The sequence below is a fragment of the Felis catus genome, chromosome B4 (genome assembly GCF_018350175.1).
Source record: "Felis catus isolate Fca126 chromosome B4, F.catus_Fca126_mat1.0, whole genome shotgun sequence".
Taxonomy (NCBI): domain Eukaryota; kingdom Metazoa; phylum Chordata; class Mammalia; order Carnivora; family Felidae; genus Felis; species Felis catus.
In genome coordinates this window covers 14114233-14141255 of record NC_058374.1, presented here as the reverse complement: position 1 = coordinate 14141255, position 27023 = coordinate 14114233, and the positions used below count along the sequence as shown (strand labels likewise).

The following is a 27023-nucleotide window of genomic DNA, read 5'->3' as shown; positions in this document are numbered from 1 at the left end:
ACAGATGAGGAAACTGGTGTCGAGGTAAACTAAACTGCCCCACACTAGCAGCGAGGCCGCAGCTAACCCCCTCTCTGGTCTCGACTCCATCTGTTCTGTCAGACCACTCCTCGCATACCCGAGAAGTCTTCCAATTCGTGAAGAAGCTTGGAAAAGCAACTAGCTCATACGTTCCCGCTACTCTGCATATTAATGGTTCATCCGCTTTTTCTTTCCTTTATTCCTAAGGACGTGTAAAAGGAGCCAGGGTACCAAAAGGCAGGTGTTGGAACTGGGCTTCTACCAGTTTAGGAAACAGCCTCTTTGTAATCAATTCTTAACTTTTGGTATTCGAAATTAACCTCTGAAGCAATTTTTCGAGCCCTAGCTGAAAAGCACCGGTGGCCTCTTCCACCGCCGTGGCCAAGCGTCTGACTGCGATCACGGCATCCCTGCGGAGCTCGTTGGCAGTGTCTTGCTGAGCACTGGCCTCCTCACCAATAGCAATCAGCCTGTCCAATTTTTCTTCCTCACGCTTTGAAAGTTCTCGTGCCAACCTCCTGTTTTCTGCCAACTCGGCCGCAATAGTCCTGGCCACTGACCGCCTTCTTCGCCTCGCCCACCGTGGAGGGGGCTCACCGGTCAAAGGCCTATCCCCACCAGAAACAAAAGGAACTGTGGAGGAGGAGACCGGAGGCCGCGGTGCGGAGGCCACCCCAGGAGTGTTTCGGCTGGTGCTGGCACACGGACTGGGCTCACCGGACACACCCAGGCGGGTCATGGGGCTGCTCTGACAGGGAGCAACCGCACCTCTGAAAAGGTGGTGGGAGCTGCTGTAGCTGGGGGTCCCTTGAGAGCACCCTGAAAAACAAAGCAACAATGTTGCAAAGAGGACATTCCTGCTAGGGGAATGCTTGGAGCCAGCAGCGGAGTTGAGAAGACAGTTACAAAACTAAGGCTAGAAAGGCCTCTTTCCACCAGGGACTGGGAAGATCTCAATTCCTTAATCTGGACACTTTGGCCAATTGCAGTCTTACCTCTAAAACCTCCCTGTTGCCTTCCTGAACCCTTTTCCACATAGCCAGCCAGCCCCATCTCTAGTCACGAATTCCTACACACCCACTATCAATAATGGCAAAACTAGTCTGGTTCTAAAGAATACTTCGTCCACATTTAAAAAGTTCTAATACCTTAGATACTTAAGGTCATTGCTTTTAAAAACCTGGAGCCCTTTATCTGACCACGAGGCTTAAAAAATAAGAGGGCATGGGGCAGAAATGGAGACAATGTTGAAGAGAACACCATCCAAACATATCCTGCTGTTTAGAACCGAGTGACTCTGGCACCCCGATCCTTCACATGCTTGGGAGTTACCTGCACCCGAGGATTCATCCCAGGAGTCCTCAAGGTCACTGGTTTCTCGCATCTGGTCACTGATTCTCAGTTGACAATCCTCATCTGATTCCTTAACTGTTTTCAAGATAGGCTGATGATCTGCTGCCTGAGTCCTTTTTGCTCTGAGAATGCTGGGTCCCTCTTCCCCTGGGGTGTCAGAGGCCACTAAGTTCTGATCACAGTGCTTGGCCCAAGTAGTGTCCTCCATTAAGTTGTCTGGGTCAGTCACTATCTGATTTCGGAGAAGCTGATCCAATGTATCATAAAACGGACAGTGCGGCGGATCCCCCACACTCGTGGCATGGGCAACGTACGCCTTTAAATATAACGCCTTCAGAACTTTAAACTTGGAGCGGCACTGACGTTCGGTGCGGCGGAAGCCTTCCTGCTGCATTCGCTTAGACACAGCCTGATAGACATCTGCATTATGATGCACAGTCTGGAGGCGCTGAATATACTCTGCCTCGCCTAGTATGGAGAGAAGCGTTCGTGTCTCCTGTCTGGACCACCGGATGCCCGCACTGCTATTGGAACTGGCCATAGTGGACTGGGAAGGAAGATTAGCTGTGGGAAGCTCCTGGGCAGCAAGGTGCAAATCTGAAGGTGTGGGGAAGCTCTGTGTGCTCTCAGTGTATTTCCAGGAGCCAGCCGATTCTTCCCTCTCAGGGCTAATTGTTGAGAAGCCAGGTCCAAGGACCGCATTTCTGGCTGGAAGGCCACAGGGGAATGAGAGTTACAGAGAGGGTCGTGAGGATAATCGTGGCAGCAAGTTAAGTGGTGCTCCCTGTAAGTACGGTGCAAACAGGCAGGATGCCAAGACTAAGAAAGCCCAACTTTGGGAATTTGCCCAGGACAGGTACTGGACCAGGGGCTTCAAGGGGTCTTATTGGCTTGATAAAAGGGGACTGGCTCCTCCACAAAAGACAGAATGCTTCTAAGGCCAAGACCTGGTACAAGTGCATATCTGTAAAAATCACCTTGTGTTCTAAGTAGACTGAGGGCAGAACATGTGGACCAGGACGCAGCTCACTCTAGAGAAGTGCGCGCAGGATCATGGTGTAACAGCAGGTCTGAAGAGCGCTCATCCTTTACTAGCCCTGGGGCTATATAATACCCATCTGACTGTCACCACTGCACTTTGTTAAAAGGTTAACTTTGGGGGCGAGAAAAGTACACTTAAGTTGTTCCTGACAATACAAAGATGTTGCATGATATGGCAGAAGACAACCATATCATTACTCTGATCATCTGCCCTAAAAAAAGGCTACCAGGACAAAGATCTACTGAAATGTTCTGTATCTGGATCTTATCAATGTCAGTATCCTGGTTGTGCCCCTGTACTATAGTTTTCCAAGATGTTACCATCGAGAGAAAGTGGTAAATCCAGTAATATATTGGATTTCTCTGTTATTACTTCCTACAACAGTATGTAAATCTACAATGATCTCAAAATAAAAAGTTTAATAAAAAAAAAAAAAGCCCTATTTTGGCTGCTTATAGCGAATCTAGCTTCAAGGCCCATGTACGGTTCCCCGCCTTTTTAGAGGTTTTTTTTTAACTTGCAAATTTTTGACACCAGCTAATTTATTTTCAATATGCTCAATACTAAGTTTTATCAACACATAAATGGATATGGGAATATACTTATCATCACAAAAATTTTAATTCTCTCTAAAATATCATTTTTGACTTCGTGCATAAATACCCTAAGGGGGAAAAATAATTATCAAGTTCAGCTTAAATACGTGTAAGGGATAATAAAAAAAAAAATACCTATACATATAAAAGAAATAAATATTAGATTTAATCCATAACCCTCGAATCCTAACATCAACACAGGACATTTCTACTTAAACTCTCAGAAGTAGAAAGAACCTGGGGCTAAGTTAGAAGTTCTGAACCACAGTCCTATCTAGCTCACCCCTCTGAGTAATACTGTAACTTCTACGTGTCTTGATTTTCTCATCTACAAATGGGAAAAAATAAAACCTGCCCTTCCAATCTTTTAGGGATTTGAGAGGATTAAATAATAGATGTGAAAGCACTTTGAAAATTTAAAAACACTGTATCAAGTATTACTACTCCAGTGAAAATGAAAACCTCTAATTATTATGTCAATCTATAATTCGAGGAGACAGAAGTCTGGAGAAGCAAGCCTCTTTAATCTTTTAATTAAAGTTACAACAGATGATTAACCTGATTCTTAAGATGTTAATTAAACTGTTTCTTTAATGATTAAATTCATAATGCAGCTGGAAAAGTTAGTTCCCAGAAAGTGTCACAAAAGGACCCGAGGAAGAAAATCAATAGCTTCTATATACATTATGACCAACTGTAATAGATTTTGCAAAATTCGACTTCAGTACAGAAAAATCTTCAAATTCCCACAAAATCTTTCAAATTCTTTCAGTGACGTAAAAAGGTGAAAAGTCCAAATTACCACTTCTAAATGACACAAATTATCAAACTATATGAATGTTGGCATTCATCAATAAGAACAGACCCGTCAGCAAGAAACAAATATCTGAGTGAATCCCATCCTTGATAAGATTCAACACTAATTATCAAAAGAAAGAGCCTACTTGGGATAATCTCTGAAATGACTCAATCATAAAAAGCAACAGAAAACCAAACTGGTGTTTCCAGTTTCATTGCACATTATGTTTAGAATGTATAAACACATTTTCTTCCCATATGTAAGATTATTATTTTATTCCGTACCTTCTGCCAAGGATCTGCTTTACTTTCATTACTGTATTTGAAATATTTCTTATTCTACTTTGTTTTGCTGCCAATCCAACAACCTGAAAAAGAGCAGTATATTACAATGCATGTAATTCTGCTTATTTCAAAATACAAAAATGAGGGAAATAGTACCTCTTCATTTTCTGTGTAAGCAACTACAGCTGGAGTAACTCTGTCACCTGCATCATTTGCAACCACATCAGCCCGGCCATCCTGGAAAAAAAAAAAAAAATAGAACTCTATTAGGTCTTTTGAAAACAAAACACATATAGACATATACAGATAGATAGATAGTCCCATCAGACATATGTGGACCAGTGTTATCTTGCCACATGCGTAGATAGAAAAATCGTTACATCAATATTTTAAATTTGTAGATTCAATGGCCGTTATTAATTTCCTAGATTTTATACAAGGTCAATGTTCCACAAAGAACTGCCTCATTTTTTCTATACAGTCGATAAATGGATCAAACATAATAATCTTTCTGTATACAATAACAAGCCTTATGACATCACCCTTTCTAGTTTTCGTTCTTCCCCGACAGGTACATCTTTCTTCCTTTTTCTCCGTATGATGAAGTAGCACTAAATCTCTTTGGTTTTCCTTCCAAGTTACTTGACATTTACGTGCGAGACTAGTATTAGGGGAGTTGGTTATTATTGTTCCTCTCGCCTCCCCACTGATGCCAAGAAGCTACAACTCCTTGTTAGGCTCTCTCATTCAAGAAAGGTCAAGTAGAGCATGCCACCAACTCGATTCACACGCTTCGAGGGATTAGCAACTCCAGTTTCAGATCGCGACCACCCGGTCCTTTCGCGGCAAACATTCAGAAGCCGCCGGTGTCGGACGTTCAGGCCCACCTCCGGGCCTCCAGTGTCCTGGAGATCCTCGAGATCCCTCCCGGCCTCCGGCAGCCCTGAGGTCTCTGGGACGGCCCCTCTCCGGCTTCCCTGCAGCCCTGATGTCCCCAAGACCTCCCAGGCCTCAGCTGCCCAGACGTCCCCGGGACCGCCCCCTCCGGGTCTCCGGCGGCCCTGACGTCTCCAGGACCGCCCCTCTCCGCGCCTCCTGTGGTCCTGATGTCCCCGAGACCCTCCGGGCCACCTGCGGGCCTGACGCCCCGGGGACCAGCCGTCCCCGAGATCCCTCTGGGCCTCCAACGGCCCTTACGTCCCCAGGACCGCCCCCCACCAGGCCTTTTGCTGCCGGGACGTTTCCAGACCCCGCGCGCCCACGTCGTCACAACCGTCCGCCAGGACGCAGTGGACTTTCCGGAGGAGCTGCGGATGACGAGGCCGGTCCGCCCGGCGCTTCGCCTCCAAACTTGCCCCCAGTAATGTGTCTCCACGCGACATTCCTAGGCCGGCGACACGCCGTTCACAAACCCCGCAGGAGATCAAAGGACTTGGCTCCGCACCGGGAGAACTGGGCGGCCGACATTAATCACAAACCAGCTCCCCCAGGCCCTCACCTTATAGACGGCCACACAGGCTGAAGTGCAGCCCAGGTGAACTCCGATGGCCGCCATGAGGCGGCAGATACGGCGGCAGCAGTAACGAGTGGTCCCCCTGTGCCAACAGCTCCCGGCCTCCGAACAGCCCCATCAGGCACCGCGGAAATTTCACGTTCCCGCCCGCCCACTGCGTCCCGTCCATCCGCCCCGGCCTCCCGCGTCGCCGCCAATCAGCGTGAAGGTTTAGCCTTTCCTCTCGGACTGTCTGCGAATAGCTTCAGTGCGTCCCCCAATCCCCCGCCCTACCGGAAAGGCACACCGTGGGCGATAGCGCGCATGCTCCAGTGAGGGAGGGCCTGGAAGGGGCGCGGACTCTTTCTAGGCCCTTTCCTGGAAGCCAATGGAAACTGCCGATTGAGTTGCGTCACTTGTCCTAGCAACTCCGGGCAGATTTTTTCCCCAACCACTAGCCGGGCTCTTCTGCTTCTTGTAACAGCCCGGGCCGACAGCAGCGTGGCTGTTGGTGGACGCAGGTGGCGAGGCGTTTGGAGCGGCTGGCTCAGCATGCGGTGCGCGGGCCCAGCCGCGATGGTGGCATTTTATGCCGGGCTTTGGGTCTCTAACCTGGGGCCGGTGCTGGGCCAGGAGGCCGGGGCCGACTGTGAAGGTGAGCGGTGTGAGACCTGCTTGCATGGCGGTGGCACCGCGCTGCAGCGCAGCTGTTGTCGGCTTTGGCTTCTCCCGGCCTGGGCTATAAATAACATTTAACTCCGGAAATGTAGGCCCAGTTCCTGGTTTCCCATCGCCTTCTCCCAAGCCTAGGCAAAACTTCGATCCTGGCCCAGTGATACCTTGAGGCCGCGTTCTGGTTTTGAGGTTATTGAACTGCGGTCAAAGGTGGAGGGTTTGGATTTGGATTAGATCTTGTGCAGACCCCCTAGTTTCCGAAGACCCTGACGCTGCATTGATTCTGCTGCAGCTGACCCTGACGCTGCATTGATTCTGCTGCAGCTGACGGGCGCGACTGGCCTCTCCCTGCACAGATGTCTTTCAAATTTAAATGTCTGATTCCCAAAAGAAAAATAAAACGCTAAATTGTCTGTAATTGAGTTGAGGTGGCTTAAACCAGAGAACATAACTAACGTTTGTTTAGGGCTTTACAGAGAAAAGTTGCTTTACAAAGGAGTACATTAACTCCTTAAGAGGAATACCCAGCAATGATTCCTTTTCTGTTGGCAGAACCTCAGCTGTGCACTTGCAGTCTGAACACGTGAATCTAGGTTGCACCCCCGCCCCCCCCCCCGCCCCCCATGCCTCTCCCTTGCAAAATCAGAGCGCTAATACCTACTTCAGAGGGTGGTTAACAAGATCAAAGAAGATAATAGCTATGCTAGCTATGCTAGCCCCTTGCTTCTGGTCTACTGTAACACTTCCATTTTTCATTCACTGAAATAATTTATATAAGTGTATATCCTCCTCACTCGTTTATGACCTTGGAACTCTATCCCTACTTACCAGGAAATTACAGGGTCACAGTATACACTGAATACTGGATGACCGTAGTTTGTATAGTAACTTAATGAAGTCTTAAGGGTTGGAGTCCAGTTTTATGTCGGCCCTGCAATAATTAAACTTCTCTTCAGAAATTTAAAATATCTACACGATGTTATTTTAAAACTTTGTATAGATATAGATAATTGTTCAGCTAGGTTATAATTTTGCTTAAAGATCTCTTATAACTGTGTCCTGTATATTTAAAGCAGAATTTGTGAGACATTAACAACTGATTTGATTACTTACCAATTTAATTTTTGGAGTGTCTACCTGAAAACATTTCAGATAAGCCAGAGCATCTGGACTTATTAAATGTGAAGCTTATGCCATCTTTCCTGGATGTATTAAACCATATTGTGATTATTGCGTGTCTGACTAGACCTCATTTTCTACTGTCTTTGCCCCTCTTGCTCAGTCTGCTTCCACCAGTCTGGTGCCCTGACTGTTCTTGGACCCACCCAGGTCACTCCTGCAGTAAAGCCTTTGCACTGCCCTGCCTGGAGAGTTTTACCCCAGGCAGTCCACTAATTTTTTCTCTCCCTTTCTTAACTAAGGTCTCTGCTCAAATAGTTTAAGAGGTTTGCTTTGGCCATCCCATTTAGGATAATAGTATGTTTTTGTCACCCTCTATCCTCATTACCATGTTTCTTTTTCTTCGCAGCCACAAGATACTTTTATTTATTCCCCCAGAATGTAATCCTTGAGGGTAAGGACTTTGTTTTTCAACAGCCTAGACCACCGTCTGGCACTTAATAATTGCTCAGTGAATATTTGTTAAAAACATGAATGAGAGGCTGTTATATTTAATGTTCTGTTCCTACTAACAGCATTAAGAACAAGTAGGACTTCAAGCTCTAAAAGAGAACATGACTGTTCCTCTAGCTGAAAACACTGGATAAAATAAAAATGTAAAAATATTTTTTAAGTGTACCTTAGAAAGGCATACCCCGAGGCCAAAGCCAAGGTGGAAGTGGAAACTAAAAGAAGGAAAAGGAGCGGAAAGATGGCTTTTGCCATGAGGGCATTTGTTACCTAGACAATCTTAATTTAGGTTTTCATGGCTTTGGCAAAATAAAGAGAATGAAAACAAAGCTCAGGACCTTCCCAAGGTAGGAATGTAATAGTAGGTTCTCCCCCAATTCATTTGGAACCCCAAAGAGTTAGACCTTCATTTTAAAAGGTGACCTGGAAATAACCACAACTCTACCCCCATGATTAGAGACTAAAAGGACTTGTGGTTCTTGAACTTTGTACCAAAAGGGAAAACAAAAATGTGTCCAGATAACGCATAATCACAACATAGCCTGCAAATGCATGGAGGCCCAAATGCACACAACCTGAGTAGTCTGAAGCATCTCAAACTGAAATTTTACTTTAAAGGGATGTTAAGCAGGCATCGGCAGATGTTGCTCTTACCTGTAGGAATCCACCTTTAGCCCAGTCTGCAAATAATTCTGAGAGTCAAAGTCTAAAAAATAGAGCTCACATTCAGAAAAGTGGAGACGAGTGGGAGACACAATGCAGAGATTAGTGGAAAGGCTTCAGGTACTGGAATTATCAGGCACAGAATAGAAAATACATTTATGATGGTTAAAGAAAGAAAGGAAGGGACTGAACATATGAATAAAGGGTAAAAGACTATTTAAAATGTCCACCCATATTTGGAAAAATACCAGATTAAACATCTACAAATAGAAATTGAAGGGATTAACAGCAGATGAAATATAGCTGATAAAAGAATTTGTAAGAAGATTGAAGAAATTGTCTCCAAATGAATCATTGGGAGAGAAAGAAGGAAAAAAAGAGAAAATCTCCAACACAGCCAGAGAAAAAAGACCGATGACCCTCATAGGAATGGCAATGAGACTGTCAGATGATTCAACAGTGAAAGACCCAAAGTCACACAGCTAGTGATTAGTAAAGCCAGGATTTGGACCCAGCGGGTCTGGCTTCCGAGCCCCATGCACTGAATTACTACCTATACTCCTTTCTGGTGTGGTGTTGGGAACTAAATTATTTAAGGAAATTTTACAAATAAAATTGGAACAATGAAGTTGTATACAAATTATTTAGGAAGTTCTGGCTATTCTTAAAACTCTTTTCAACATTTATTTATTTTTGGGACAGAGAGAGACAGAGCATGAACGGGAGAGGGGCAGACAGAGAGGGAGACACAGAATCAGAAACAGGCTCCAGGCTCCGAGCCATCAGCCCAGAGCCCGACGCGGGGCTCGAACTCACAGAGCGCGAGATCGTGACCTGGCTGAAGTCCGTCGCTTAACTGACTGCGCCACCCAGGCGCCCCAAAACTCTTAACTCCTCATAACATGTGTTATGTTTGTAGATAGTAATTCCCCCTTAGCCTTGCACCAAGACTAATCTGGTGTCTTTTTAATTTTTTCCCCTCCCAAATCAAGCAAATAATGTGGGATTGACTTCAGTTTTAGAAGGTGTGGATGGAACTGTTGAAAATAATGTTTCTAGCCCACTGGTAGTTTAATTATTCCACTAAACTGACTCTAAACATTTATCATTATCTTTCTGAAAAAATTGTAGCTCTTTTCCTGCAGGTGGCATTATGCTATTTTTAAAATACTGTTTTTTCCTTTTGGGCCCTGACTGATAATTGCTTAATTGATCTGTGATGACACTTTAAAATTCTAAATTCAATTTCATTAATACTACCAAATGTTTTTAATAATTAAAAAATTTTTTAATGTTTATTTATTTTTGAGAGAGAGAGAGAGACAGAGCATGAACGGGGGAGAAGCAGCCAGAGAGGGAAACACAGAATTTGAAGCAGGCTCCAGGCTCCGAGCTGTCAGCACAGAGCCTGATGCAGGGTTCGAACTCATGAACTGTGAGATCACGACCTGAGCCGAAGTGGGACGCTTAATCGACTGAGCCACACAGGTGTCCCGATATTACCAGATATTGTATTGAGCATGTTGGGGATTTTTGTGAGAGTCAAAGACATTGTGGTGAGTTTTTAACATAAATTCAGAAATATTTCAAACATACAGAAAACATTTTATATAACATATACTTAGTATCTAGATTGATTAAATGTTAATATTTCGCTACATTTGCTACCATTCTCTGTCTTTAAAAAAATAAAATACAATGGCTTTAGCTACCGTTTTCTTTCCATCCTTTCCAGGAGAAATGTCTGTTCTGAACTTAATGTGACTTTCTTTCCCATTTAAAAAAAAATTTTTTTTTCAACGTTTATTTATTTTTGGGACAGAGAGAGACAGAGCATGAACGGGGGAGGGGCAGAGAGAGAGGGAGACACAGAATCGGAAACAGGCTCCAGGCTCCGAGCCATCAGCCCAGAGCCTGATGCGGGGCTCGAACTCACGGACCGCGAGATCGTGACCTGGCTGAAGTCGGACGCTTAACCGACTGCGCCACCCAGGCGCCCCTCTTTCCCATTTTTAAAGAGCTTTTACTATAAATGTATGTATCCACAAATAATCTATAATTTTTTGTGATCTTACATGTATATGATTGTACATTGTACATACTTATCTGCAACTTTTTTCACTCAACATTATTTTGGGGCAGTTATGTACATTAATAACTATAGATGTGGTTCATTCTTTTTAACTTGTCTCTAGAATTCCACTTTTTGAGTGAAATACAGTTTGTGTAACTATTCTCTCTCTGAGGTTCTGTTAGGTTCTTCCCACTTTTACATAATTTTAAGCAACGGTGCTCTGAATATTCTTATACATGTCTCCCTGAGCACATATATGATGATTTCTCTAGGTCATAGAACAAGAATTGCTGGGTGATAAGTTATATGCATTTCCAACTTAACTTTTCCCCACTGGACTGTGTTTTTCTTACAGATATGCAGGAGCCCTTTTATTCACCCCAAAAATACATGCCTCACATCCAATTAAATGCTTCACTGAGGACAGAGCAATATGGCGTCAGTGGGAGAGGTGACAGAAGCTGAGGGGTGAGAAGCAGTAGAAAGTTGGGTCATCAGGGCCTGTGGGACAATCTAAAGACTGGATTAGACTCTGAGTGATATGGAAAACCATAGGAAGGTTTTGAGTGGATGCAGTAGCATAATTTGACTTATATTTTTAAAGAATCTGGTTAGAATGTTGGGAATTCAGTGGGTCAGATTATAGCCATCCTCTGGCCAAGAAATTCTAACAATGCAGGAGAAAATATAAAAATATCATAAAGGAACCAAGAGCTGACAAGATAAAAAGACTTGCTAGGGCAAAATTAAAGGGGAAGAAGCAATCCTGAATGGTAAACGGAGTTTATGGTCATTTTGCCTGGATGACACTGGCCAAAGTAAAGCTAATCTTTGGTATGAGGAGGACAGAAGTCAAAGCCCAAGACTTGTTTTAAAGGGGGAGTCTACTGGGATGTTCTTCTCTGTTAATCTGGGGTTCCCAAAGCGTTACTCCCTCAGACAAACAATAAATCTAACCCATCCCTGCCCACAGAGACTGTAAGGAAAATTTCCTTGACACTGACCAGAAGAGAAGAAAGGAATAAATATATTTCTGAGAGATTATAATCACAAAATGTTCTCCGTTGGGTTTACAGCTAAAATTCACATGGATGGTTCAGTCGGTTAAGCGTCCGACTTGGGCTTAACTCGTGATCTCGTGGTTCGGGGTTTCGAGCCCCATGTCAGGCTCTGTGCTGATAGCTTGGAGCCTGGAGCCTGCTTCGGATTCTGTGTTTCCGTCTCTCTCTGCCCCTCCCCCGCTCATGCTCTGTCTCTATTTCAAAAATAAGTAAACATTAAAAAAATTCACATCAGGGGTCCAAAAAATTATCAAGCTATCCATTTAGTTTAAAGTATTCCCCAGCTAGTGGCTCCTCAGCCTGATAAATATGAACACAATCCCTTTATGGACATAAGGCATCTTCATTTTTGGTCTCAAATAATCTCCACAAATACATTTCAAGTGACTCTAAGTGTCATGCAGGACAAAATAAGCAGCAAAGAAATAATCAAGTATGAAGGGGAGGTCAAGGACTCTGTTGTTCACAACAAACCTTTTATAACTCATTGACTTTCAACTAGGTGTGGGGAGTGTCAGGGAGAGGAAGAGAGGAGAGACTTGGAAACCACAAACACTCTTTAAGCGTTTTTGTTAAAGACAAGTGGGGGAATCGGGTGGTATTTGGTGGTGACGGGGGATGTGGTGTTGGGAGAGTTTTTTGTTGCTTCTAAGATGTGAGAAGTAACAGCATGTCGTGGGCCAATGGGAAAGGAGACCGGAGGGAGAGGCCAGAACGCAGGAGCAGGGAGTTGATAGGATCTCCTCAGCAAGTAGCAGGTTTGGCAAAGTTCATTCACAGAATTAAGATAGGACATGCAAGGACAGGTGTGGTAGGTGTGGTGGCAGAAGCAGGAGAGTTCCCTCCTGTTGCTTTTGTCCTCTCAGAGAAATAGGATGTAGGATCATGAGGTGGGAGTGGAGGTATCAGACAAGGTTTGAGGAGAGAGAAGCTTTGCAATCATCCCTTGGGGTGTGGGATGTAGTGTGAGAATGGTCAATGGAGTAGGGTTGTTGAGTAGCTCTGATGGCTCACTGGAAGTTAGTGGTCATGAATTTAAAGCAAGACCAGTGGGCACCACTGTGTTATTTCCTCCAGCCACGTGCAGCCAGCATAGGTACAAACTGGGTGGAGAGATGGTTTGAACCAGGGTTGGGGTTTTGCTGGGTGCATACAGCAAGGGAGGGAGATGCAAGGGAGTTGAATTTGTGTGCAAAGGAGCAATTACACTGTTGAACATAGAACCTAAGCTGGGTAAGGAAGCGTGGTGACAAGGCGGAAAAATCAATGGATTGTATGTGTGGGTGGGTGTTGGGTGTTAGAGGACATGAGCTGGGAGGATAGGAGGTGATGGTCAGACAACGGGATGCTTCAGCTGAGATTATAGAGGTTATACTGATTGGTAATGACTGGACCTAAGAATACGACCATAGGGATATTTCATGTCTTCTAGATATTAATCTTTAGTCACTTATAGAAGTTGTAAATATCTTCCTCCAGCTGGTGGCCTGTCTTATCTTTTGTTTATGATTTTTTTGGCATTACAAAAGTGTTCACTTTTGCTGTCACCAAATGTATGATCTGTGTTTTGGGACCTTTAAGAAATCTTTCTCCATGCTAATGTCATGAGGATGCTTCCCTGGTTTTTCTTCTAGAGGTTTTGTAGTGTTGCTCTTCCCATATAAATCTCTATTCATTCACCTGGGGTTCAGGTTCGTGTGTCGTTTTAGGTAGAGATCTAAGTCTTATCTTTTTCCGCAGTAAGTTGTCTTAATATCATTTATTGACTAGCCCATTTTTCCATCCATTGATTTTTTAGCATCACTTCCATCCTATACCAACCTCCTCTAAAGGTGTCTATTTGTTTCTAGACTCTTTTTGTGCATCTGTTTCTATACTAATTCTCTTGGTCTGTTTCTGTGCCATTCCCACAGTGTTTTCAGTGCTGTAGCTCTAGAAATGAATCTTGATATCTGATAACGTCTACTCCACCAACTCCCCCCTTTTTTTCTTCTTCAAACACTTCTTGGCTTTGATTTGCTCTTGTTTCTTCGTATGTATTTTTGGACCAGGTTGTCAAATCTATAAAAGTCCTTTTGGGGTTTTGATTGGAATAACGTGAAATGTACAGATTTATTTAAAAATAATTATCCTCTAAGGGCGCCTGGGTGGCTCAGTTGGTGGAGCATCTGATTCTTGATTTCGGCTCAGGTCATGATCTTGTGGCTGTGAGATTGAGTCCTGCATTGGGCTCCTTGCTGAGCATGGAGCTTGGGATTCTCTCTCTCCCTCTCTCTCCCTCTCTCTCTCTGCCCCTTCCCTGCTGGTGTGCGTGTGCTCTCTCTCTCCAAATAAATAAACATTAAAAAAATGATTATCCTCCATAATATTGAATCTTTCCATCCATGAACAACAAGGCTTTATCTTCTCACCTGAGGTCTACTTTAAAGTTTTGATCAAGTTTTGTAATTTTTCCCCTAAAGCTTTGATACATTTCATTAAATTTATTCCTGGTTACACTAGAATTTTTATCATGATTGTAAATTATACCTTATTTTAAATTTGCAGTTTCCTCATCATGTCTTCTTATCACTCTGAAATTCAGCAATTTTGCATAATGTTCTCCTTATTAAGAATGTTTTTCTACAGAGACAATCATATAATTTGCAAATGATAAAATTTTTTTCCGTTCTAAATAAACATTTGTTCTGTGAGCTAAGACATCCAGTTCTATATTGAATACAAGTGTTGATAAAGGATCATTTTATTGCTAAGTAGGACACTTGCTGTAGAGTTTTTGTGGACATACTTTGTCAACTTAATGCAGTTTTTTTCTAGTCTGAGTTTGCTATGTGTCTGTATGTGTCATACTTTAATCATGAGCCAAAACTGGATTTAATCAAACACATACATATCTATTGAGATGATCATATAATAAATTGCATTACTATTCTAATTTTATTATTTTTTATTTTTTAAAGTTTATTTATTTAGTTGGGGGTGGGGGAGGGGCAGAAGAGAGGGAGAAAGAGAATCCCAAGCAGGCTCTGTCCTGACATGGGGCTCGAACTCACAAACTGTGAGATCATGACCTGAGCTGAGATCAAGAGTCGGATGCTTAACAGATTGAGCCACCCAGATGTCCCTGACACATATCTTTATTAATCTAACTAAACTGCTCAAAGTGTTCTTTTTCAGGTTTGCAGTTTTAGTTACCTGTGGAAAATGAAGTTTTAGATCTATTATACCCACCCACGTCTGTCTCCTGCACACCCATTCCCCCATTTTATATACATTTTTTAAATGTTTATTTATTTTGAGAGAGAGAGAGAGAGAGAGAGAGAGAGCGAGAGAAATGGTGGGTGGGAGAGGCCAGAGGGAGAGAGAGAGAGAATCCCAAGGAGGCTCGGTGCTGTCAGTGAGGAGCTTGATTCAGGGCTCAATCCCACAAACCATGAGATCATGACCTGAGCTGAAATTAAGAGTTGGACACTTAACCGACTGAACCACCCAAGTGCCCCCATTTTACATACATTTATATCACCATTTTGGATAAAAATAAATCTCAGGGTTTATATTGTTGTGCCCATGTAAATATCATTCACAGGTGAGTTATCTAGTGCACCAGGATTTCATCTTTCATGAACATCTTTCTCCCCTTGAATTGAAACTAGCCTCAATTTTTCTTTGAATAATTTTTATTTCAATCATTAATTTATCTTCACATTTTTTTTCCTGATAGAACTGAAAATCATCTCTGAACATGTTAACTACATCAGGTAGTCTATTGGTTTGGTTTTCTTTTAAAAACTTAAGTTGAATGCTTACTCATTAATTTTCCATTTTTTTTTTTTTACTGAACGATACATACTTTATATTATGAATTTCCTTGGAAGTACTGACTTAACTATAGTCCTTAAGTTTTATATACAGCATTTTTATTGGAACTAAGTACTAAAAATTGGACATTCCTATCACTACTTTTTCTTTGACCCATGGGTTAGTTAGAAGTGTGTATTTAAAAAATTTTCAGGCATACGAGAGGATGGACACTGAGTTGTATCATGTTATTTTTGTTACTGATTTCTAATTATATTCAGGGAAGGTGGCCTGCTTGGTACAGAGTTTTTGGTACTTGTTGAGACCTGCTTTTTGGCTTACTGCCTGGCAAATTAATGTGAATATTGCATATTTTCTTAATAAGAATTTCTCTAATTTGGGGGAGAAGAGTTCTATATGTTATAAGGTCAAATTTGTGAATAGTGCTCAAATGTTTAATGTCTTACTAACTTTTGGTCGATTTGATCAAATACTTGCTGAGAGAGTGTTCAACCATCTATTTTTATTGTGAATTTGTCAATTTCTTCTTATAATTCTATAAGGATTTTCTATATTATTAGGCTATGTTATTGGCTGTTCATTAGTTCATAACTTTTTTTTTTTTTTTTTTGGTATTTCTGGTAAGTGCTTCATTTTCTGATTAGTAGTGACTGTTGTTATTCTCAAAAGTGCTTTACAGAGCTAAAGTAGATTTTGGTTAGCCTTTTTCAGGCATATCTTTTTATTTTTAAAGTTTCTTCAATTTTGTTGTTTTTTGTTTTTTCAAACTCTTTGCTGTAGCCTCATACTTTTTACGTGACTCTCTTATATTCAGCATATAATTGAATTTTTAATAGTTTTACTCTGAAAAATCCTGTTCTATAAAGGAGAGTTTAATACATTCATACTTACTGTGATCAGTGATATATTTGGATGTATTTCTCCTACTTAATTTTGTGAGTGTTTAAAAACTTATTGTGCTTCTTTCTCTCTTTCTTTCTTTCTTTCTTTCTTTCTTTCTTTCTTTCTCTCTTTCCTTTCCTGCCTTCTAGTGGACTGATAAATGTTTTAACAATCCTTCCCCATGCCCTGCACCAATACTGATCTGAAAGTAATCTTTATATTACTTATGCTTTTAGTTATTACCCTTACATTGTTAACATGATTAGTTGGCTAAAAATTATTATGTGTTAACAAGAATGTTTCTCTACCCTCTTCCTGGGTGGTAAAGGATCTTAGGAAATTTCACATGAATTCTCCTTTATTTTCCATCTTATGTGTTGGGATTGTCCTGCATTTGGATTTTACCCTATGTTTATACCCCTACATGTTCATTATTATTGTTTACATAGTTAATCTTGATTTAGATTTTTCTCCCACTTGCCATTCTCTTTTCTCACATTACTTCTTGTGATGTGTTTCTCCTTTCTGGATTTTGCCTCCTTCTTCCTGCATTTTATCATTTAGCGGGGCTCTTAAAGTGCTTTGTATATAGGATGCTCAATAAATATTTATTAAATAAACTAACTTAATCAAATGCAATAGTTTAAACTACACTAGGTGTCTAGTTTGTATATTAGGGTGATCGGTAGATCTTGCCTCATTTACCAGACTGCTAGATAATCAGACACTTGATTATTAGGGATGGGGGACAGAGCACATTACCTGGTTTTTGTTAATACCATGAATCAAGAGTGGGATAGAGAGCACCCAGGGCCTTAGCGCTCTCCTTTCTTCCTTAGTATGTTTCTCTAGAATTCTTTCTTTTTTTTTAAGTTTTCTTTTTTAACATTTATTTATTTTTGAGACAGAGAGAGGTAGAGAATGAGCAGGGGAGGGGGAGAGAGAGAGAGATACAGAATCTGAAGCAGGCTCCAGGCTCTGAGCTGTTTGTTAGCACAGAGCCCGACGGGGAGCTTGAACTCACAAACTGCAAAACCATGACCTGAGTTGAAGTTGGACGCTCAACCGGCTGAGCCACCCAGGTGCCCCTCTCTAGAATTCTTTCTAAATCTAGTGCCACTGTTTTCCAGCAGAAGCTTCTGGCCTCCATTTTCTTCTTTCCTACTTGGACCAGACACTTGCCCCATCTGAGAAAGCCACATGGAAAGCAGCTTCCTCCTAGGGCAGAGGTGCCTACTGGCTAAGTGTGTAGGGCCCAGGTCAGATGAGCAGGGATTTCATTCCCTCTCTAGCACTTATTAGGCAAGTTAACTGACCACTCTTTGACTCAGCTATCTCATCTGTGAAATAAGGATAGTAATGCAATTATATCCACACTTTGTTGTGAGACTTGAATGGGTTAATAACACACATTCGAACAGTGCTAACACCTGTTAAGTACAACGTTAAGTACGGTTGTTGTTGTTGCTTGTGCCACTTCTCAGCTCCCTCCACCCCTTCGCTGGCTCTGGATGCTGGGATTGAATATGATTGTTCAGTTTGGAGTCTCATGTAGGTCCATGATGATAGAACATACAGACGTATGCAGACGACCAAGGGGTTTCATATAAGATATGTATTCAGGTTTTCCTCTGTGCTTTAAACAAAGCTGTCCCAAGCATCATATCCTACATAAAGCTATATTTTCTTTTAGGGTTAAATTTTGAGGGAAAATTCTCATTTTAGGTTCAACTTGATTCCAAAGATTGATTCATTTATTGATTGATTCAGTAAGTATTATTCAAGGCCTAATACTAAGTTAATAGCTATAGGCCCCAAACCATTCTTTTTTTTTTTTTTAATGGTTATTTATTTATTTTGAGAGAAAGAGAGAGAGAACACAAACAGGGGAGGGGCAGAGAGAGGAAGAGAGAGAATCCCAAGCAGGCTCTGTGCTGAGAGTGGTGCTTGATTCCATGAACTATGAGATCATGACCTGAGGCAAAATCCAGACACTTAACTGACTGAGCCACCAAGGTGACCCTGGCCCCAAACCATTCTTACTTATAATTTGAATCCATTGTCATAATGTGTTGAATCATATTTAACTTTTTTATTTGATGAGTGGGACACCCACATAGGTGTGGTAATGTTTATATTAAACATAAATACATAATTTCTTTGATTCTTCTAGTATGTAAAGAATTCCTGAACCGATTCTATAACTCCCTGATAGCCAGAGGAGTCAACTTTTCCCTGGACACCATAGAAAAGGAATTGGTCAGCTTTTGCTTGGATGTCAAAGGAAAAGAAAACCGCCTGGTATGGTACATTTTCACCTTTCATTTTTCCCTTATGCTTGAAGAAAAGTGTTAATGGCTTCGTTTCTCATCTTAGTCTTAATGTCTCCTGCTTAGATGCTTGCCTCAAGGATGTTCACTGTAGATAGCAAGCAGAAATTGATCTTCCAGTGAAGTGTACTCATGTATTTTCATCTAGAACATATCTGGTTTCATTTTGCTTTCTGAATAAACCATAGGCAACCAGTTCCACGTTTTAAGTAAATTCACACAAATTCCTAATGACAAATTTCTGTCCTGGGTTGAGTGGGTAGACTTTCTCTTTCTTATCAAGACTATTACAGGGGTGCCTGGGTGGCTCAGTCGGTTGGGCGTCCGACTTCGGCTCAGGTCATGGTCTCACGGTTTGTGGGTTCGAGCCCCGTGTCAGGCTCTGTGCTGCCAGCTTGGAGCCTGGAGCCTGCTTCGGATTCTGTGTCTCCCTCCCTCTCTGTTCCTCCCCTGCTCATGCTCTGTCTCTCTCCCTCCTTCAAAAATAAATAAAAACATTTTAAAAAATTGAAAAAAAAAGACTATTAGTGAAACCTATCAAAACATTTTTATAACATCATTCATAACTAATTCTTTATATTATTTTATAATGGTGTTTTCTGAGTATCCAAAGATGACTTATTTCAACATAGTGTTTCACTTCACTACAGATAATTGTAGGCCAATCCATTTCGCCTAGAATTTTCGTGTTCAATTTGTCAGCTAAATCTGCATTATTGACTGTTCACCACTGACACATTGTAAACCTCTCAGCATTTATTTGTACCATTAAGTTTCATATTTTTAAATGAAAGTGCTTAAGTTGGGCAGCTGGGAAGGCAGCATAGCATGATGGGGAAGGGTATGGACTCTAGAGCCGAAATGGTAGATTTTTCCATTCTGTCTCTTCTGCTTGCCAGCTGGGTGACCTTCAGTTGGCTTGGGTGTAAAATGGAGATAATTATAGTACTTACTTCACAGGATCGTTGTGAGAATTCACTAAGTTAAGACCTTTAAAGCCCCGAGAGCAGTGAGAGCAGCAGCACCTGACACAGAGAAAACACTTAGCAAGTGTCAGCCCTCATTAGTCTTTGAGCATCGTGTGAATCGCAGGGCACTTCTAATTAACATGATCACGGGGATGGAATCATTTGTTTTCTGGTGTCTTAGTCAGCAGGGGTTAAAATTTAATAGCTGGGCCATGAAAACTAGGTTAACCTCTCTCTCACTTCTCTGAACTATATTAACTTTTTTCCGTCACCCAGCGACACTAAATTATCTTTGTTCTCCGTCAGTGCTACTATCTGGGAGCGACGAAGGATGCAGCCACAAAGATCCTAAGTGAGGTCGCTCGCCCAATGAGCGTGCATATGCCTGCAACAAAGATTTGTGAGAAGCTTAAGAAGATGGACAGCCAGATCTGTGAGCTGAAATATGGTATAATGGAGTCAAATGTATTTTTCCACTATGTCCAGAGCATTGCCAATTCTCTACACCGAGGGCCCTGTTTCTAAAACGTGAATGTGGGAAGAGAAGGCATTCTCCACTGGCCAGTAGGTCGCTGGGCTGCTGAATGGTGCCAAGCGACATCCGAGCTCCTTTGGGGGAACAGAAAGGAGTAAAGCGCAATCAGCACTAGGTAGAACCGCCAACCCAGATAGCAACGTTTAATCTCTTACATCACCAAGGCAAGGCCAACTATGCCTGTCAAGGAAAAATTCAAAATGTAAAGGGAGCAGCTACTCATGGTGATTTAGCTCTTGGTAAGCTATTAAGGCAAAACGTTGCATCGATTCCAAGGTGATGTCAGGGCTTTGCGGTTTTAAATATGACTATGACTTGTTCCCCTAGATTTGTCTGCCATTCTGCCGGGTTTACATTTTAGGAAATAGGTTATTCACATCAAGTCAGGTTTTGCTTGATGAAGTAACCTTATCGAGGGTGCCTAAAATAAACAGTGAAGAACAGAAGATGTCCTATTTAAAACAGTATCCTTGGCCTTATGAATTCCACAGATATAGATCTATTCTTACACAGTACTGAGGATTTGTATCTGGGCCAGCCTTTTGGGTAGACTGAATAGGTGTGATAAAAGCCATCCCTCCCTTAGTCTATCCTTAACACCTGAGATTCTACCAGGAGAGACTCATTTCTTTTGCTTAAGTCATTTTTTTTTATGTTGCATATCCACTGTAGTATTGTAAACTACCTAAGTAATTAGCATTCAACTCTGAATTACCTTAGTCTTATTTTCCAAGATAGCTGTGTAATATGCCTATGCACCATAGCATCATAGCTGGCTTTAACTAGGTTTAAGGTCGGAAGATACCAAAGGCAACCTATTTCTCAATTTTTTTTTTGCCAAGGACAGGCTCTCATCTCCAAGGTAGTGATTATGGGGAAGGCATCCATTTTTATTGGCTTCCAAGTAATGAAGTAGAGGCAGGAATCATTGAGTCCATATAAACAATATTCACAGAAGGGACAAACTATGCTGATTCTTTCATTTGCCAGATGTATTTTAAACAATGTCTGCTACATTCAAGGGATCCTACTTGGCTCCTTGACTAATAGAAAAATCAATCAGATATTATTGAGAAGAAACACATACTTACTAATGTTTTGGCAGTGATGGCCACTAGAGGCCCTTGGGGAGCCATAAACTAGCTTTAATTTTGGTATCAATATTTTCCTTACGTTTTAGGGTTACAGAGTTTTTCCTGTTTTAAAATTAATGCCAGAAGCCAAGTTCTCTAGAAAAACTCAAAGATACTACTGACACTAGCAAGAAAGTTTGTTCTCCCCCTCAGTCATTTATTTATTTATTTTTTCAATCATTTATTTTGACTGGACTACTAGTTCTAAATTCCCTTTCCCAGCTTATTGTTGGCAGGAAAGTTGAGATTGAACAGGGTCTTTGAATTGTGGGATATTCATAATTTGAGCTATCAAAGCTTCTATGTTTAAAGGTATTTTGTTAAGTCAGCCATGAAATTAACAAATAAGGTAAATGTAGAGTGGATTATGTTTTCAATTAGAAAGGTGTCATTTCGTTTTTAACCCGAAAGAAGGTTTTTGCTAGCTCTCTCTCTCTCTTTCTCTCTCTCTCTCTCTTTTTTTTTTTTTTAAGAATGGGGATCACTATAGAAATATAAGCGTTCTCGGGAGCACAGAGTGTAGCTGACCCTCCAAATAAAAAAAAAGTTTGAAAATGTCAGCTTTTATTATTTTATTTTTATTTATTTTTTCCACATTTATTGAGACTTAATTGACATAAACATTGTGTAAGTTTAAGGCATATACCATGTTGATTTGAAACACTTATATATTGCAGTATCACCACTGTGTTAGCTAACACCTCCATCATGCCTTACGATAACCATACCTTTTTTGTAATGAGAACATTTAAGATGCACTCTCTTAGTAACTTTCAAGTGTATAATACAATGTTACTAACATAATTACCACGATGTACATTTTAGATCCCCAGAGTCTGTACCCTTTGGCTAGCCTCTTCGGCCAATTTCTCCACTCCCCAGCCCCTGGTAACCACCATTCTACTCTCTGTTTCTGTTAGTCTGGCTTTTTGACATTCTGTGTATAAGTGATGCCACAGAGTATTTGTCTTTCTCTGTCTTATTTCACCTAGCATAATGTCCTCAAAGTCCATTCATATTGTTGCAAGTAGCAGCATTTCTTTTCTCATGGCTGAATAACACTTCATTGTATGTATATACGTTTGTATCAAACACAGACACAGAGCACATCTTCTTTATCCATTCATCTATTGACACTTAGGTTGTTTCCATATCTTCGCTACTCTGAAAAATGCTGCAAAGAACATGGGAGTGCAGATCTCTCTTTCATATCCTGTTTTCATTTCCTTTTGATATATACCTAGAAGTGGGATTGCTGAATCACTTGGTAGTTCTACTTTTAATTTTTAAAGGAACCACCGTACCATTTTCCATAGTGACTGTACTAACTTACACTACCACCAACAGTGATTTTTTCCAAATCATTTCCAATACGTGCTGTCTCTTAGGTTTTTGATGACAGCCATTTTAACAGGTGTGAGGTGAAATCTCATTGTAGTGTTGTTCTGCATGTCCCTTATGATTAGTGACGTTGAGCACGTTATCATGTACCTGTTGGCCATTTGTATGTCTTCTTTGGGAAAACTGTCCATGTCTATACAGTTCCTCTGACAATTTTTTTGATCAGATTGTTTAAATTTTTTTTGCTGTAGAGTTGTATGAGTTCTTTATATATTTTGGATAGTCACCCTTTATCACATATATAATTTTCAAATATTTTCTCTCATTCCGTAACTTGCTATTTATTTTGTTGATGGCTTCTTGGCTGTGCAGAAACTTTTTAGTTTGATATGGTCCCACTTACTGATTTTTGCTTTTGTTTTTGTGCTTTGGTGTCATATCCAAAAAATCGCTGCCAAGACCAATATCAAGGAGACTTTCCCTAGGTTTTCTTCCAGGATTTTTATAGTTTCAGATCTGATGTTTAATTCTTCAATCCATTTCAAGTTAATATTCATGAGTGGTGAAAGCCAAGGGTCCAGTTTCATTTTTCTTCATGTGGTTATCCAGTTTTCCAAACACCATTTACCGAAGAGACTATTCTTTTCCCATTGCATATTCTTGGCTCCTTTGTCAAATCTTAGTTGACCGTATATGCAAGGGCTTATTTCTGGGCTTTTGATACTGATGGGATTTTGGAGTGATGGTGGGGATCAGGAGCCAATGGCCCAGAAAGAATTCTTGAGACATCTTTGGTGCAAAAAGGTGATTTTATTAAGGCATGGGGACAGGACCTGTGGGCAGATAGAGCTGCATTGGGGTTGTGAAGAGTGACTGGTTATATACTATGAAGATGGGGGAGGTAAAGTCAAAAGGGAGGCCTCCAGAAAGACGTTGATATGCTAAAGAGGACTCCTAAGATACCTGAGGCTTTGCTATTGTCAAGCTAAGGTTATTTTCCCTCTAGTAAGGCATTAACATTAAGACAGCAGGGAGTTCCTGGAGAAATGTTCTACTCTGTATTTGCTTCAAGTATTTGTCAATGGGCTGCAGGTTATAAAGAAATTTAATGTCATTTATATTTTCTTCTTCTTCTTTGTTCCCCATATCACTGCGGAGGGGAGGGTGATGTTAATGCTCCAGGAAACTGAGTCAGTCTATGGGTTTCTGGAGGCTAAGCTATTGATAAGATTACCTTTTTCTTCTAATTTACTAAGACATCTATAAACTGATGGAGACTCCTGTCCTGTGTCGCATGACTGTGAACTCTATCAGTTAACCACTGGCTTTTTTTTTTTTTTTTTTTTGCCTTTGTTCTTGGGCAGCCAGGAGTGCCTGAGGAATATCACGCATATCCCACCTGGAGGGAGGGGGTATTGTTAGTTGGTGCCCAGCCCTCAGCTTGCCTTATGCTCTCTCATCAATACTACTCCACTGGTATGTGTATGTGTCTGCTTTTATGCCGGTACCACCCTGCTTTATTATAGCTTTGTAGTATGGTTTGGAATCAGGAAGTGTGATGCTTCCAGCTTTGTTCTTTCTGAGGATTGCTTTGGCTAATCTAGGTCTTTAGTGTCTCCGTACAAATTGAGTTTCTTTCTTTCTTTCTTTCTTTCTTTCTTTCTTTCTTTCTTTCTTTCTTTCTTTCTTTCTTTCTTTGTGAAAAATGCCAGTGGAATTTTGACAGGGATTGCATTAAATCTGTAGATGGCTTGGGGTAGGATGGGCATTGTAACAATATTAATCTTCTGATCCATGAACATGGGATGTCTTTCCATTTGTGTCCTCTTTAATTTGTTTCATCGAAGTACTGTAGTTTTCAGTGTATAGATCTTTCACCTCCTTGGTTAAATTAATTCCTAAGTATAAAGTCCCACTTTTACACTTGCGCACACTTACTGGAAATTTTTGATAAATCACTTGACCACTATGTTAGGTTGTTAAAAGGCTTTTAAATGCTGTGTTTATTATGCAGGGAAAAAGGAAAGGGCTACTCAAGAGAAGTCAAGCTGTAAAACTCCTGTGCTGCTACCAATTGTTTAATAAGCAAGCTTAAATGTTGTATCCATGTTCAAGCACATGCCTGTCATGGGGCAGGGGGAAGGGGATTTGCCGCTGGAAGGAAAGAATTTCCTCTTTCTGATGGGGAAATTATGAGTATGTCATAGATGAGCTTATTTTTTTTTCTTTTTCTTTTTGAGTTTGGCAATAGAGAAGTAGTTGAGTTCTTGACATTCTCTGCAGATAGTCTGTAAATGAAAACAGTAGTCTTTCTCCAGGAGTTAGTTGTTAACAAGAGTCGATAGTAAGAAGGTAAGGAACCAGATTGGCCGGCACTAAGGCACTAGCATGGGAGAAGTGGGTATATCCCAAAGGACCGGAAAGGAATGCTGTGATGATTTTGTAATCCCAGTAGGGGCAGAGGACCAGGTGAGTTCAAGCAGAGAACCGAAACAATTAAAGATCAATGAGAATGTTCTTAATTTTATTCACGTGTTTTGGTTTCTTTGCATTCGTATTTAAAAACTCTTGACAGTGCTTTGTAATAGGTGTGCCCGTCTGTTTTAATGCAGACATATCTTTGTACAGAAAGTGAACCGTCACTTTCTAGTTAATTACGACGGAGGGCTTTCGATCGGCCACACGCAAGGCCACCCCAAGGCATTGCAGTTTATCAATCCCCTTCTTTTTTCCTGGGAAGAACAATTAGGAGGCAGCACAGTGGTTTTAGTAATTATGATCTTGAGAAGCCATGGAGTGGTCGCAAATACTGCAAAGCTACCCACGCCCCTGTCTTGGAGCAAGTTATAATTTCCTGGAGAGCAAGTTTAATAGAACGCAAATGATGCCACTAGCTTTGTAGATAACACATTTTCCTTAGGTAGATCTTGGTTTCCATAGAAATCGGAAGTGTTTCCCACTTTGGAACAAAGGGTAGTCGGCACCAAGATAAGTAACACCACTGGCCTTTCTAGGTGTTTCACAGTTGTATTGGTTTTTTAAAAACTGTGCTTCCCCCCACCCCCACCCCCACCCCCACCCCCACCCCCCATCCCTTTCTGTCCTTTAGAAAAGCAGCTGGACCTGGCATCAGTGGACCTCTCAAAGATGAGAGTAGCGGAGCTGAAACAGATACTGCGCAGCTGGGGCGAGGAGTGCAGAGCCTGTGCGGAAAAAACCGACTACGTGGATCTGATCACAGAACTGGCCCCCAAGTATGCAGCGGCGCCCCCCAAATCAGAGCTCTGACCCTCGGGCGCCGCCGACGCGCCCTTGATGGGAGACGCAGTGACTCTCCAGGATACAGACTTGTGGGTTAGGAGTAACCGGGAGCTGCGCTGTATGTGGTCTCATACTTTTCCTTTTGCTGATACAACCAATCAAGACTTGCTTACGGGGGGGTTGTAATTAAAATGTAATATCAGTGGCATCTTACATTTGCAGTGTGCGAAAACCTGAAAGTGCCTTTCTCATAATGTTTGGGAGGATTGTATGTATGTCATCGTCCGTTTCCTTAAAATTGGGAAACGCGAACGACTGAAAAATGGATGAAGTTGAGTCCAAGAAGGAAGACAGTGCCCAGACGTCCCCCCTCTGTGCACTAATTTTTAATTAAATATATTGGTTTAGGGTAAAAGAACAATGTTTGGTTTACCTAACTCCCACCTTCAACCCTAAGCAATAACACGGCATAATCAAAAGGTTTTAAAGAGTAAACTGTGTATTTTCAACTGCACATCAGTCTACATTCTGGCTCTGTTTGGTATCAGATGTGGGAGGGCAGGAGGCACTACTTGAAATGAGGGTTTCCCAAAAGAATACCTATTTAAACCTACCGAAAGAAAATAGATGGAGAATCCAAGCAAGTATAGCCAACGTTTCAGCAAACCGTATCAACACTCAGGCTGTTGATTGAACCAAGCTCAAGGTGTTTTCTACTCCTTTCTACCATGTGTTAGACAAGCTTTTGCCAGAGGGCTAAAGCCTGGGAAAAGGGCCTGCAGGCAACATAGAGCTCTATGGTTCTTTATCAGCTGTCAATTGTAAAATCGTTCTTGGCTCTATTTTCTGGCCACTAAGAGCAAGAACCCCAGCGTACAGAGGCTGACCCCTGCGTGGAAGGTGGAGGCAGGGAAGGCCTGCACAGCAGCTCAAGGGAACTTTCTGGGGTGACGGGAATATCGTATATCTTGACTGGGGTGTTGGTGACATGGATGAATATGGCTGTGAAACTCATCCAGTAGTATAATTAAGATCTGGACATTTTATTGTATATAAATTTTATCT

General features: G+C 41.6%; 3 protein-coding genes across 5 annotated transcripts in view; 1 reads left to right on the top strand and 2 right to left on the bottom strand.

Annotated features, from left to right (window-relative positions):
* Positions 1-5788, bottom strand: part of HSPA14 (heat shock protein family A (Hsp70) member 14) — a 44292-nt gene extending 38504 nt beyond the window's left edge. For both annotated transcript variants that reach the window (XM_003988117.6, XM_045060931.1), the window contains exons 1-3: positions 5594-5788; positions 4252-4332; positions 4096-4178 (exon numbers count right to left, since the gene is read on the bottom strand). In XM_003988117.6, the coding sequence (XP_003988166.1) occupies positions 4096-4178; positions 4252-4332; positions 5594-5650 (221 nt within the window). In that variant the 5' untranslated portion in view covers positions 5651-5788. The remainder of the gene's footprint in view (positions 1-4095; positions 4179-4251; positions 4333-5593) is intronic.
* LOC123386447 (zinc finger and SCAN domain containing 29) lies at positions 190-5304 on the bottom strand. Of its 2 annotated transcripts, XM_045060934.1 has the most exons (5): positions 4638-5304; positions 4252-4332; positions 4096-4178; positions 1354-2082; positions 190-840 (listed from the first exon to the last, which is right to left on the bottom strand). In XM_045060934.1, exons 4-5 carry the CDS (start codon positions 1913-1915, stop codon positions 317-319), a joined length of 1086 nt encoding a protein of 361 aa, XP_044916869.1. In that variant the 5' UTR covers positions 1916-2082; positions 4096-4178; positions 4252-4332; positions 4638-5304; the 3' UTR covers positions 190-316. The 2 variants fall into 2 exon arrangements, with proteins under 2 accessions (XP_044916869.1, XP_044916870.1); XM_045060935.1 differs by lacking the exons at positions 1354-2082; positions 4638-5304.
* A 202-nt stretch (positions 5789-5990) lies between the features above and the next one.
* Positions 5991-26472, top strand: CDNF (cerebral dopamine neurotrophic factor). The gene is made up of 4 exons (XM_006933269.4): positions 5991-6242; positions 18564-18691; positions 19995-20136; positions 25807-26472. Exons 1-4 carry the CDS (start codon positions 6140-6142, stop codon positions 25983-25985), a joined length of 552 nt encoding a protein of 183 aa, XP_006933331.3. The 5' UTR covers positions 5991-6139; the 3' UTR covers positions 25986-26472.
* Positions 26473-27023: the final 551 nt, after the last annotated feature.